The sequence below is a fragment of the Salvelinus fontinalis genome, chromosome 5, assembly GCF_029448725.1.
Source record: "Salvelinus fontinalis isolate EN_2023a chromosome 5, ASM2944872v1, whole genome shotgun sequence".
Lineage (NCBI taxonomy): Eukaryota > Metazoa > Chordata > Actinopteri > Salmoniformes > Salmonidae > Salvelinus > Salvelinus fontinalis.
Genome location: NC_074669.1, coordinates 65,461,934 through 65,476,556, shown reverse-complemented (window position 1 = coordinate 65,476,556; position 14,623 = coordinate 65,461,934). Strand labels below are relative to the sequence as shown.

The 14,623-nt window shown below is 46.1% G+C and overlaps 2 protein-coding genes across 3 annotated transcripts in view; both read left to right on the top strand.

Moving 5' to 3' along the window:
• The window catches only part of LOC129856038 (annexin A5-like), a 34,043-nt gene extending 32,223 nt beyond the window's left edge, over positions 1-1,820 (top strand). The window contains exon 13 of the mRNA XM_055924173.1: positions 1,420-1,820. Coding sequence (XP_055780148.1) covers positions 1,420-1,482 — 63 coding nt within the window. The 3' untranslated portion in view covers positions 1,483-1,820. The remainder of the gene's footprint in view (positions 1-1,419) is intronic.
• LOC129856040 (annexin A5-like) overlaps positions 1-14,623 on the top strand; it is a 128,508-nt gene that overhangs the window by 32,222 nt on the left and 81,663 nt on the right. The window contains exon 1 of one of the 2 annotated variants that reach the window (XM_055924175.1): positions 12,758-12,938. The exons of the other annotated variant lie outside the window; for it this stretch is intronic. The gene's annotated coding sequence lies outside the window, so the exon portion shown is untranslated. Of the gene's footprint in view, positions 1-12,757; positions 12,939-14,623 lie in introns of those variants that run through there. 2 annotated transcript variants of the gene reach the window in all.

The window sequence follows — 14,623 nt, the reverse complement described above, 5'->3', positions numbered from 1 at the left end:
TGAGGGAAATATGTGTCTCTAATATGGTCATACATTGGGCAGGAGGTTAGGAAGTGCAGCTCAGTTTCCACCTCATTTTGTGGGCAGTGTGGACATAGCCTGTCTTCTCTTGAGAGCCAGGTCTGCCTACGGCGGCCTTTCTCAATAGCAAGGCTATGCTCACTGAGTCTGTACATAGTCAAAGCTTTCCTTAAGTTTGGGTCAGTCACGGTGGTCAGGTATTCTGGTTGGATTGGTTTCTCAATTTCTTTCTTAGGTTTCTTCATCAAACCATTTAAAAAAAGAAAAATGATGATCTATGTAACTAGGCAAGTCAGTAAAGAACAAATTCTTATATACAATGACGGCCTACTCCGGCCAAACCCAGATGACGCTGGGCCAATTGTGCACCGCCCTATGGAACTCCCAATCACAGCCGGGTGTGATACAGCCTGGATTCGAACCTGGTACTGTAGTGACTCCTAAATAAAACGTTATACTGATCTGTTACATTCTTCTTGATTAAGATCATCCAGGTGCTTTTTGGCAAACTTGAGGCAACTCTCTGGACGACACGGGTCCCATTATGCCTGGGGAAAACCAAACATCTAGTTTCTAATCAGAGACAGTCTTTCTCTCTCCCTCTCACTGTACCTCTCTCTCTCTGCCTCTCCTATCTCTGCCTCTCCTACCTCTCTCTCCTACCTCTCTCTCTCTGCCTCTTCTACCTCTGCCTCTCCTACCTCTCTCTCTCTGCCTCTCCTATCTCTGCCTCTCCTATCTCTGCCTCTCCTACCTCTCTCTCTCCTACCTCTCTCTCTCTGCCTCTCCTATCTCTGCCTCTCCTATCTCTGCCTCTCCTACCTCTCTCTCCTACCTCTCTCTCTCTGCCTCTTCTACCTCTGCCTCTCCTACCTCTCTCTCTCTGCCTCTCCTATCTCTGCCTCTCCTACCTCTGCCTCTCCTACCTCTCTCTCTCTGCCTCTCCTATCTCTGCCTCTCCTATCTCTGCCTCTCCTACCTCTCTCTCTCCTACCTCTCTCTCTCCTACCTCTCTCTCTCTGCCTCTCCTATCTCTGCCTCTCCTATCTCTGCCTCTCCTACCTCTCTCTCTCCTACCTCTCTCTCTCCTACCTCTCTCTCTCTGCCTCTTCTACCTCTGCCTCTCCTACCTCTCTCTCTCCTACCTCTCTCTCCTACCTCTCCCTCTCTCTCTGCCTCTCCTACCTCTCTCTCTCCTACCTCTCTCTCTCCTACCTCTCCCTCTCTCTCTGCCTCTCCTACCTCTCTCTCTCCTACCTCTCTCTCTCCTACCTCTCCCTCTCTCTCTGCCTCTCCTACCTCTCTCTCTCCTACCTCTCTCTCTCTCCTACCTCTACCCAGCCTCTCTTTGTCTAAGGACTTGACATAATGATCTGTTTCTGTATGTGTGTGTTGCAGGGTGATACCTCTGGTGACTACCGTAAGGCCCTCCTCCTGCTCTGTGGTGGCGACGATGCGTAACCATGGCGATGATCCCTGAAGGAGCGATACCCGGAGAGACCTCCGCTTTGACTGGCCCCTCTAGCTGTCAATCACTCTCTGAGTCCTGTGTAAGCCAATAGGAGAGCTCTGCTGACCACGGTGCAGCCCCGTGATAGGTTATGAGTGATAAGACTTTAATCCTGTGTGTATCTGTAGCTAACATCCTTTAAGCTTTACTCTGCTTCATATCTACATCACTAAAGTCATATTAATATTAAGTAATGTTTTAATATCAGTAATATAACAACTAAAGACTGTTTTAATGTTTGTACTGTTTGTAAGGCAACACTGAAGACATAATAAACATTTTAATACAGGTTTGTAGTGAGACCTGTCTGTCTGTCTGTGTAGTGAGACCTGTCTGTCTGTGTAGTGAGACCTGTCTGTCTGTGTAGTGAGATGTTTCTGTCTGTCTGTGTAGTGAGACCTGTCTGTCTGTGTAGTGAGACCTGTCTGTCTGTGTAGTGAGACCTGTCTGTCTGTCTGTGTAGTGAGACCTGTCTGTCTGTGTAGTGAGACCTGTCTGTCTGTCTGTGTAGTGAGACCTGTCTGTCTGTGTAGTGAGACGTGTCTGTCTGTCTGTGTAGTGAGACCTGTCTGTCTGTGTAGTGAGACCTGTCTGTCTGTGTAGTGAGACCTGTCTGTCTGTGTAGTGAGACCTGTCTGTCTGTGTAGCTAGACGTGTCTGTCTGTGTAGTGAGACCTGTCTGTCTGTGTAGTGAGACCTGTCTGTCTGTCTGTGTAGTGAGACCTGTCTGTCTGTGTAGTGAGACCTGTCTGTCTGTCTGTGTAGTGAGACCTGTCTGTCTGTGTAGTGAGACGTGTCTGTCTGTCTGTGTAGTGAGACCTGTCTGTCTGTGTAGTGAGACCTGTCTGTCTGTGTAGTGAGACCTGTCTGTCTGTGTAGTGAGACCTGTCTGTCTGTGTAGTGAGACCTGTCTGTCTGTCTGTCTGTCTGTCTGTGTAGTGAGACCTGTCTGGCTGTGTAGTGAGACCTGTCTGTCTGTGTAGTGAGACCTGTCTGTCTGTGTAATGAGACCTGTCTGTCTGTGTAGTGAGACGTGTCTGTCTGTCTGTGTAGTGAGACCTGTCTGTCTGTGTAGTGAGACCTGTCTGTCTGTGTAGTGAGACCTGTCTGTCTGTCTGTCTGTCTGTCTGTCTGTGTAGTGAGACCTGTCTGGCTGTGTAGTGAGACCTGTCTGTCTGTGTAGTGAGACCTGTCTGTCTGTGTAATGAGACCTGTCTGTCTGTGTAGTGAGACGTGTCTGTCTGTCTGTGTAGTGAGACCTGTCTGTCTGTGTAGTGAGACCTGTCTGTCTGTGTAGTGAGACCTGTCTGTCTGTGTAGTGAGACCTGTCTGTCTGTGTAGTGAGATGTGTCTGTCTGTGAAGTGAGACCTGTCTGTCTGTGTAGTGAGACCTGTCTGTCTGTCTGTGTAATGAGACCTGTCTGGCTGTGTAGTGAGACCTGTCTGTCTGTGTAGTGAGACCTGTCTGTCTGTGTAGTGAGACGTGTCTGTCTGTGTAGTGAGACCTGTCTGTCTGTCTGTGTAGTGAGACCTGTCTGTCTGTGTAGTGAGACCTGTCTGTCTGTCTGTGTAGTGAGACCTGTCTGTCTGTGTAGTGACATGTGTCTGTCTGTGTAGTGAGACCTGTCTGTCTGTGTAGTGAGACCTGTCTGTCTGTGTAGTGAGACCTGTCTGTCTGTGTAGTGAGACCTGTCTGTCTGTCTGTGTAGTGAGACCTGTCTGTCTGTCTGTGTAGTGAGACCTGTCTGTCTGTCTGTGTAGTGAGACCTGTCTGTCTGTCTGTGTAGTGAGACCTGTCTGTCTGTGTAGTGAGACCTGTCTGTCTGTGTAGTGAGACCTGTCTGTCTGTCTGTGTAGTGAGACCTGTCTGTCTGTGTAGTGAGACCTGTCTGTCTGTGTAGTGAGACCTGTCTGTCTGTCTGTGTAGTGACATGTGTCTGTCTGTGTAGTGAGACCTGTCTGTCTGTGTAGTGAGACCTGTCTGTCTGTGTAGTGAGACCTGTCTGTCTGGCTGTGTAGTGAGACCTGTCTGTCTGTGTAGTGAGACCTGTCTGTCTGTTTGTGTAGTGAGACCTGTCTGTCTGTGTAGTGAGACCTGTCTGTCTGTGTAGTGAGACCTGTCTGTCTGTGTAGTGAGACCTGTCTGTCTGTGTAGTGAGACCTGTCTGTCTGTGTAGTGACATGTGTCTGTCTGTGTAGTGAGACCTGTCTGTCTGTGTAGTGAGACCTGTCTGTCTGTGTAGTGAGACCTGTCTGTCTGTGTAGTGAGACCTGTCTGTCTGTGTAGTGAGACCTGTCTGTCTGTGTAGTGAGACCTGTCTGTCTGTGTAGTGAGACCTGTCTGTCTGTGTAGTGACATGTGTCTGTCTGTGTAGTGAGACCTGTCTGTCTGTGTAGTGAGACCTGTCTGTCTGTGTAGTGAGACCTGTCTGTCTGTGTAGTGAGACCTGTCTGTCTGTGTAGTGAGACCTGTCTGTCTGTGTAGTGAGACCTGTCTGTCTGTCTGTGTAGTGAGACCTGTCTGTCTGTGTAGTGAGACCTGTCTGTCTGTGTAGTGAGACCTGTCTGTCTGTCTGTGTAGTGAGACCTGTCTGTCTGTCTGTGTAGTGAGACCTGTCTGTCTGTGTAGTGAGACCTGTCTGTCTGTCTGTGTAGTGAGACCTGTCTGTCTGTGTAGTGAGACCTGTCTGTCTGTCTGTGTAGTGAGACCTGTCTGTCTGTGTAGTGAGACGTGTCTGTCTGTCTGTGTAGTGAGACCTGTCTGTCTGTCTGTGTAGTGAGACCTGTCTGTGTTTGTAGTGAGACCTGTCTGTCTGTGTAGTGAGACCTGTCTGTCTGTGTAGTGAGACCTGTCTGTCTGTGTAGTGAGACCTGTCTGTCTGTCTGTGTAGTGAGACCTGTCTGTCTGTGTAGTGAGACCTGTCTGTCTGTTTGTGTAGTGAGACCTGTCTGTCTGTGTAGTGAGACCTGTCTGTCTGTGTAGTGAGACCTGTCTGTCTGTGTAGTGAGACCTGTCTGTCTGTGTAGTGAGACCTGTCTGTCTGTGTAGTGAGACCTGTCTGTCTGTGTAGCTAGACGTGTCTGTCTGTGTAGTGAGACCTGTCTGTCTGTGTAGTGAGACCTGTCTGTCTGTCTGTCTGTGTAGTGAGATGACCTGGTCACTAGGAGAAACAACTGTTAACTTTTATTCAGTTAGCCATTAACATCTCATTTACATGCCTGGCAAATATATGATCAGTTAAATTAAATATAAAAAGTTTGTATTGGGCACATGATGAGATGTGGGCCCTGCGTATGTAACAGTTTAGCTTCCGTCCCTCTCCTCGCCCCTACCTGGGCTCGAACCAGGGACCCTCTGCACACATCGACAACTGACACCCGCGAAGCATCGTTACCCATCGCGCCACAAAAGCCTCGGCAACTACTTCAAGGTCTCAGAGCGAGTGACGTCACCGATTGAAAGGCTATTAGCGCGCACCACCGCTAACTAGCTAGCCGTTTCACATCGGTTACACGTATTCATGTTTACACATACAGTTTAGGTACAATGATTAAGAAACTTAACAAGACAAGACAAAAACGATCACAGATAACACACAAATACAGCAGCAGATTACATTTACACACGGGTTATTCTCCTAACAGCACAAGAACTTGCATTACCCGAAGCAGTTACATGCAATACAAAAATACAAATCCTCCAATAAATGTTTCAAATTGGCAACAAGAGTCTCAAGTTGAAGTTTAGTCTGCAGGCTATTCCATAAACAAGGAGCGTAAACAGGAAAGGGCAGCCATACCCAACTCTGTGGAGGTCCATAGACAAGGAGCGTAAACAGGAAAGGGCAGCCATACCTAACTCTGTGGAGGTCCATAGACAAGGAGCGTAACAGGAAAAGGCAGCCATACCCAACTCTGTGGAGGTCCATAGACAAGGAGCGTAACAGGAAAAGGCAGCCATACCCAACTCTGTGGAGGTCCATAGACAAGGAGCGTAACAGGAAAAGGCAGCCATACCCAACTCTGTGGAGGTCCATAGACAAGGAGCGTAACAGGAAAAGGCAGCCATACCCAACTCTGTGGAGGTCCATAGACAAGGAGCGTAACAGGAAAAGGCAGCCATACCTAACTCTGTGGAGGTCCATAGACAAGGAGCGTAACAGGAAAAGGCAGCCATACCCAACTCTGTGGAGGTCCATAGACAAGGAGCGTAACAGGAAAAGGCAGCCATACCCAACTCTGTGGAGGTCCATAGACAAGGAGCGTAACAGGAAAAGGCAGCCATACCCGACTCTGTGGAAATCGCATGAGCCTCAAGTGTGAAGTGCTTTATAGACAAACATGAGAGCATGTTGTTCTGGTCTCATGGACAACGAAGTCCAACCCACATGATGATATAAAACACAGTGGTGAGTCCTGTAGCACCCGTAATAAACCTGAGTGCACAATGATAAGTAGCATCCAGCGATTTAAGTGTTGATGCCGTAGCATGTACATAATATCCCCATAATCTATAACAGACATAAAAGTAGCTTGCACAATTTTGTCTTCTATTTGTCCTGTTTCTATAGAGGAAGCCTTGATTTTTTGTTGTTGCCGTTTACAAAGTTTGTCAACATGCATTTTAAAAGACAGTTTCTCATCCAACCATATCCCAAAGTATTTATATGCAGTGTCACATTCCTGACCTGTTTTTCCTTTTTCTTGTATTTATTTAGTTGGTCAGGGCGTGAGTTGGGGTGGGTTGTCTATGTGGTAATTTCTATGTTGGGATGTTTGTGTTCGGCCGGGTATGATTCTCAATCGGAGGCAGCTGTCAATCGTTGTCCCTGATTGAGAATCATACTTAGGCAGCCGGGGTTTCACGTGTGTTTTGTGGGTGTTTGTTTCCGTGTTAGTATTCGTGCCACACGGGACTGTTTTCGGTTGTATTCATTTTGTTATTTTGTTTCATGTTAGTGTTCAGTTTCGATATAATAAATTATCATGAGCACTACCCATTCTGCGTATTGGTCCGATCCGTCTCGCCTCTCCTCGTCCGAGGAGGAGGACGAATATGTCAGCCGTTACATGCAGAGACCTGATTAATTCGAGAAACATCTAAGCTCGTAAATGAAAAGTGTATTTTCAACCAACTTTTTTGGACATTAGTAAAAATCATAAACAGTGCAGCAGTATCTGACAGGTAATATCGAAACAATTCCACAACAAAACCTAATATCTAACAAATTCCACAAGAATAGTTTATTTGTTTAGGCTTGGCCAATTTTAAGTTGGCTATTTAGCAGCATCAAGGCTAATTTTGCTGTTGGTGTTTGAAGAGTTGGTTCACTTTCTCCCTGACAGTCCAGAGGTTTTCCTCTGTCTCCATCACAGTCACATGATGAAAGGATCGGCCTGAATTAGTAGCCTAATGGGGGTGAGGTGTGAGAAATCGCCCACTTAGCAAGGCAAACACAAACAGTATTATCGGTTTTCACACCTTTCGATTAGTCTGACAAAGGATAAATACTGGTAATCAATTAGCCTGGCCTACGTGTGAAAAATCCCCCCGAAATTAAATAAAATATATCTTTACATAACTTGAAAAGAGCAGAAGACCTTCACACCGAAATCGTTCCCATAAACCACCATTAATGACGATGTTTCCATCAAATACAGATCTTTGTCAGGTCAAGCCTCTTATGAGTTGGAAATTACGCAAATCAACCTTATAATAGGTAACGATTTATATACACTACCAGTCAAAAGTTTTACAAAACCTACTCATTCAAGGGTTTTTCTTTATTTTTACTATTTTCTACATTGTAGAATAATAGTGAAGACATCAAAACTATGAAATAACACATATGGAATCATGTTGTAACCAGAAAAGTGTTAAACAAATCAACATATATTTTATATTTAAGATTCTTCAAATAGTCACCCTTTGCCTTGATGACAGCTTTGCACACTCTTGGCATCCCCGGCCGCGTCCTCAGAGCATGGCGCAGACCAGCTGGCTGGTGTGTTTACGGACATATTCAATCAATCCTTATCCCAGTCTGCTGTTCCCACATGCTTCAAGAGGGCCACCATTGTTCCTGTTCCCAAGAAAGCTAAGGTAACTGAACTAAATGACTACCGCCCCGTAGCACTCACTTCCGCCATCATGAAGTGATTTGAGAGACTAGTCAAGGATAATATCACCTCCACCCTACGTGTCACCCGAGACCCACTTCAATTTGCTTACCGCCCCAATAGGTCCACAGACGATGCAATCTCCATCACACTGCACACTGCCCTAACCCATCTGGACAAGAGGAATACCTATGTAAGAATGCTGTTCATTTACTTTTTAAAATTTGATTTTATTTCACCTTTATTTAACTAGGTAGGCCAGTTGAGAACAAGTTCTCATTTACAATTGAGACCTGGCCAAGATAAAGCAAAGCAGTTCGACACAAACAGCAACACAGAGTTACACATGGAATAAACAAAACATAGTCAATAATACAGTAGAACAAAATAAAACAAAGTCTATATACTACGTGAGCAAATGAGGTAAGACAAGGGAGGTATGGTAATAAATAGGTGGCGAAGTAATTACAATATAGCAATTAAACACTGGAATGGTAGATGTGCAGAAGATGAATGTACAAGTATAGATACTTGGGTGCAAAGGAGCAAGATAAATAAATAAATACAGTATGGGGATGAGGTAGATAGATGGGCTGTTTACAGATCTACAGCTCAGCATTTAACACCATAGTACCCTCCAAACTCGTCATTAAGCTCGAGACCCTGGGTCTTGACCCCGCCCTGTGCAATTGGGTCCTGGACTTCCTGACGGGCCGCCCCCAGGTGGTGAAGGTAGGAAACAACACCTCCACTTCACTGATCCTCAGCACAGGGGCCCCACAAGGGTGTGTGCTCAGCCCCCTCCCGTACTCCCTGTTCACCCACGACTGCGTGGCTATGCACGCCTCCAACTCAATCATCAAGTTTGCAGACGACACTACAGTGGTAGGCTTGATTACCAACAACGACGAGACAGCCTACAGGGAGGAGGTGAGGGCCCTCGGAGTGTGGTGTCAGGAAAATAACCTCACACTCAACGTCAACAAAACAAAGGAGATGATTGTGGACTTCAGGAAAGGTGGACAGTTTTATGTTCCTCGGTGTACATATCAGCAACAAACTGAAATGGTCCACCAACACAGACAGTGTGGTGAAGAAGGCGCAACAGCGCCTCTTCAACCTCAGGAGGCTGAAAAAATGTGGCTTGTCACCGAAAACCCTCACTAACTTTTATAGGTACACAATTGAGAGCATCCTGTCAGGCTATAGCACCGCCCACAACCGCAGTGCTCTCCAGATGGTGGTGCGATTTGCACAACGCATCACCGGGGGCTAGGTTCAGTCTGTTATATCTGGAGTACTTCTCCTGTCTTATCCGGTGTCCTGTGTGAATTTAAGTATGCTCTCTCTAATTCTCTCCTTCTCTCTTTCTTTCTCTCTCTCGGAGGACCTGAGCCCTAGGACCATGCCTCAGGACTACCTGGCCTGATGACTCCTTGTTGTCCCCAGTCCACCTGGTCATGCTGCTGCTCCAGTTTCAACTGTTCTGCCTGCGGCTATGGAACCCTGACCTGTTCACCGGACGTGCTATCTGTCCCAGACCTGCTGTTTTCAACTCTCTAGAGACCGCAGGAGCGGTAGAGATACTCTTAATGATCGGCTATGAAAAGCCAACTGACATGTACTCCTGAGGTGTTGACTTGCTGCACCCTCGACAACCACTGTGATTATTATTATCTGACCATGCTGGTCATTTATGAACATTTTGAACATCTTGGCCATGTTCTGTTATAATCTCCACCCGGCACAGCCAGAAGAGGACTGGCCACCCCTCATAGCCTGGTTCCTCTCTAGGTATCTTCCTAGGTTTTGGCCTTTCTAGGGAGTTTTTCCTAGCCACCGTGCTTCTACACCTGCATTGCTTGCTGTTTGGGGGTTTAAGGCTGGGTTTCTGTTCAGCACTTTGAGATATCAGTTGATGTAAGAAGGGCTTTATAAATAAATGTGATTGATTGACTACCTGTTCACCCCGCTTCCATCCAGAAGGTCAGTACAGGTGCATCACTACCTGTTCACCCCTTTATCATCCAGAAGGAGAGGTCAGTACAGGTGCATCAAAGCTGGGACAGAGAGACTGAAAAACAGCTTCTATCTCAAGGCCATCAGACTGTTAAACAGCCATCACTATCGTAGAGAGGCTGCTGCCTACAGACAAGATATCATTGGCCACTTTAGTAAATGGAACACTAGTCACTTTAAATAATGTCACTTTAATAATGTTTACATATCTCACATTACTCATCTCAAATGTACAGTGGGGCAAAAAAGTATTTACACCATAATTTGCAAATAAATTCATTAAAAATCCTACAATGTGATTTTCTGGATTTGTTTTTCTCATTTTATCTGTCATAGTTGAAGTGTACCTACGATGAAAATTACAGGCCTCTCTCATCTTTTTAAGTGGGAGAACTTGCACAAATGGTGGCTGACTAAATACTTTTTTGCCCCACTGTAGATACTGTATCCTACACTATCTATTCTTTATTCTTCAGTTAATTAGTCACTGCCTGTTCACCCCACTATCATCCGGGAAGGTCAGTACAGGTTCATCAACCGAGAGACTGAAAAACAGCTTCTATCTCAAGGCCATCATCCTGCTGCTAAACAGCAATCATTAACTCAGAGAGGCTGCAGCCTACATGGAGACCCAATCACTGGCCACTTTAATAAATGGATCACTAGCCAGTTTAATAAATGGATCACTAGCCACTTTAATACTGTTTACATATCTTACATTACTCATCTCATATGTATATACTGTATTTTATACCATCTATTGCATCTTGCCTATGCCGCTCGGCCATCGCTCATCCATATACTTATATGTACATATTCTCAGTCACCCCTTTAGATTTGTGTGTATTAGGTAGTTGTGAAATTGTTAGATTACTTGTTGGTTATTACTGCATTGTCGGAACTAGAAGCACAAGCATTTCACTACACTCGCATTAACATCTGCTAACCATGTGACCAATAACATCTGCTGACCATGTGTAGGTGACCAATAAAATATGATTTGTTTCGCTAGGGTGAGTAAAATGGTGTTCTCTCATTGTGTCTGGAAGTAACTACTAACAAGCTAGCCTGTGTTAGCTCGGGTGCTTGACAGCCGTTTCAGATCAACCCTACTCCCCGGCCAGTCCCTAAAGCGCACTACAGTCAGACAACAGCCGTTTCAGATCAACCCTACTCCTCGGCCAGTCCCTAAAGCCACTACAGTCAGACAACATATTACAGCCGTTTCAGATCAACCCTACTCCCCGGCCAGTCCCTAAAGCCACTACAGTCAGACAACATATTACAGCCGTTTCAGATCAACCCTACTCCCCGGCCAGTCCCTAAAGCCACTACAGTCAGACAACATATTACAGCCGTTTCAGATCAACCCTACTCCTCGGCCAGTCCCTAAAGCCACTACAGTCAGACAACATATTACAGCCGTTTCAGATCAACCCTACTCCCCGGCCAGTCCCTAAAGCCACTACAGCCAGACAACATATTACAGCCGTTTCAGATCAACCCTACTCCTCGGCCAGTCCCTAAAGCCACTACAGTCAGACAACATATTACAGCCGTTTCAGATCAACCCTACTCCTCCGCCAGTCCCTAAAGCCACTACAGTCAGACAACATATTACAGCCGTTTCAGATCAACCCTACTCCTCCGCCAGTCCCTAAAGCCACTACAGTCAGACAACATATTACAGCCGTTTCAGATCAACCCTACTCCTCAGCCAGTCCCTAAAGCCACTACAGTCAGACAACATATTACAGCCGTTTCAGATCAACCCTACTCCCCGGCCAGTCCCTAAAGCCACTACAGTCAGACAACATATTACAGCCGTTTCAGATCAACCCTACTCCTCGGCCAGTCCCTAAAGCCACTACAGTCAGACAACATATTACAGCCGTTTCAGATCAACCCTACTCCTCGGCCAGTCCCTAAAGCCACTACAGTCAGACAACATATTACAGCCGTTTCAGATCAACCCTACTCCCCGGCCAGTCCCTAAAGCCACTACAGTCAGACAACATATTACAGCCGTTTCAGATCAACCCTACTCCCCGGCCAGTCCCTAAAGCCACTACAGCCAGACAACATATTACAGCCGTTTCAGATCAACCCTACTCCCCGGCCAGTCCCTAAAGCGCACTACAGTCAGACAACATATTACAGCCGTTTCAGATCAACCCTACTCCCCGGCCAGTCCCTAAAGCCACTACAGTCAGACAACATATTACAGCCGTTTCAGATCAACCCTACTCCTCGGCCAGTCCCTAAAGCCACTACAGTCAGACAACATATTACAGCCGTTTCAGATCAACCCTACTCCTCGGCCAGTCCCTAAAGCCACTACAGTCAGACAACATATTACAGCCGTTTCAGATCAACCCTACTCCTCAGCCAGTCCCTAAAGCCACTACAGTCAGACAACATATTACAGCCGTTTCAGATCAACCCTACTCCCCGGCCAGTCCCTAAAGCCACTACAGTCAGACAACATATTACAGCCGTTTCAGATCAACCCTACTCCTCGGCCAGTCCCTAAAGCCACTCAGTCAGACAACATATTACAGCCGTTTCAGATCAACCCTACTCCTCGGCCAGTCCCTAAAGCCACTACAGTCAGACAACATATTACAGCCGTTTCAGATCAACCCTACTCCTCAGCCAGTCCCTAAAGCCACTACAGTCAGACAACATATTACAGCCGTTTCAGATCAACCCTACTCCCCGGCCAGTCCCTAAAGCCACTACAGTCAGACAACATATTACAGCCGTTTCAGATCAACCCTACTCCTCGGCCAGTCCCTAAAGCCACTACAGTCAGACAACATATTACAGCCGTTTCAGATCAACCCTACTCCTCGGCCAGTCCCTAAAGCCACTACAGTCAGACAACATATTACAGCCGTTTCAGATCAACCCTACTCCTCAGCCAGTCCCTAAAGCCACTACAGTCAGACAACATATTACAGCCGTTTCAGATCAACCCTACTCCTCAGCCAGTCCCTAAAGCCACTACAGTCAGACAACATATTACAGCCGTTTCAGATCAACCCTACTCCTCGGCCAGTCCCTAAAGCCACTACAGTCAGACAACATATTTACTAACCGTTTGCTTCAGCCAGTCTGACGAGTCGCTGTGCAGTGAGCTGTTTAGTCATATAGGGTGGAGTCCCGACCCGCTCTCAGGGAACTCGTTTTTCCACTCTTTCTCAGCCTCCCTTCTCCTTTCTCTTTCTCCTCCATTCACTGAGCTCCGGTGCAGACTCGATCTCCGGTAAGTTTATACCGCTCTTATTAACCGACAACATCAGATAGTGAGTTTATGAGTTGTTAAAGTGGCTAGTCTGCTGAATTAGACAGTTGATGTTTATTCTGTGAGCAGTGAGAGACACCAGGATTATATCAGATTAGGGGCAAAATAAATACAATTGAACTTCGGTTCATAGAACCGGAGTTATGTCAACTACCTCCGGTAGGCAAAATTCGGTTTTAATAACCAAAGCGGGTTTCTGTTTTCTTCCTACTGAATGTGGCTCTATCTTCGGAACAGTTTAAACTACAACATATTTTGAGCACATGACCCCATCACTGAAAGATAACACATACAGTATGTGTTTTCAGGCATTAAATCAAACTGGAGGGAAAATAACGATGTTCTGAATCTTTTCAACACAGAAGTTCAAGTCAAAATGATTGTCTGATAATCTTCTGCACTTCCCTTTCTGATGCATTTCAGTGACTTCAAACCAGACTTCATTAGGATTGAAAGTACTGTCAAAAGTACTGTCAGACTGATTTGAAATAGACTGTCATAACCCCAATTTACGAAAGTAAACATTGGCCGCGGATTACATTACACTGGTAACCCCTGGGCTAACACGTTCATAGACGCTAACTACCTTTAGCGCCTATTGACGATAGTGTCTCCCAGTGGTGGAAAAACGACTGAATTCTCAGAGTTGAGTAAAAGTTAAGATACCTTAATAGAAAATGACTCAAGTGAAAGTCACCCAGTAAAATACTACTTGAGTAAAGGTATTTGATTTTAAATGTACTTACAAGTATGAATCATTTTCAACTCCTTCTATTAAGTAAACCAGACGGCACAATCTTTTTATTTTTATTGTTTACGGATAGCCAGGGTCATAATCCAACACTCAGACATCATTTACAAACAAAACATCAGAGGCAGTAGGGATGACCAGGGATGTTCTCTGTTTAGTGAGTCCTCCAGACCAGAGGCAGTAGGGATGACCAGGGATGTTCTCTGTTTAGTGAGTCCTCCAGATCAGAGGCAGTAGGGATGACCAGGGATGTTCTCTGTTTAGTGAGTCCTCCAGATCAGAGGCAGTAGGGATGACCAGGGATGTTCTCTGTTTAGTGAGTCCTCCAGATCGGAGGCAGTAGGGATAACCAGGGATGTTCTCTGTTTAGTGAGTCCTCCAGATCAGAGGCAGTAGGGATGACCAGGGATGTTCTCTGTTTAGTGAGTCCACCAGATCAGAGGCAGTAGGGATGACGAGGGATGTTCTCTGTTTAGTGAGTCCTACAGATCAGAGGCAGTAGAGATGACCAGGGATGTTCTCTGTTTAGTGAGTCCTCCAGATCAGAGGCAGTAGAGATGACCAGGGATGTTCTCTGTTTAGTGAGTCCTCCAGATCAGAGGCAGTAGGGATGACCAGGGATGTTCTCTGTTTAGTGAGTCCTCCAGATCAGAGGCAGTAGGGATGACCAGGGATGTTCTCTGTTTAGTGAGTCCTCCAGATCAGAGGCAGTAGGGATGACCAGAGATGTTCTCTGTTTAGTGAGTCCTACAGATCAGAGGCAGTAGGGAGGACCAGGGATGTTCTCTGTTTAGTGAGTCCTCCAGATCAGAGGCAGTAGGGATGACCAGGGATGTTCTCTGTTTAGTGAGTCCTCCAGATCAGAGGCAGTAGGGATGACTAGGGATGTTCTCTG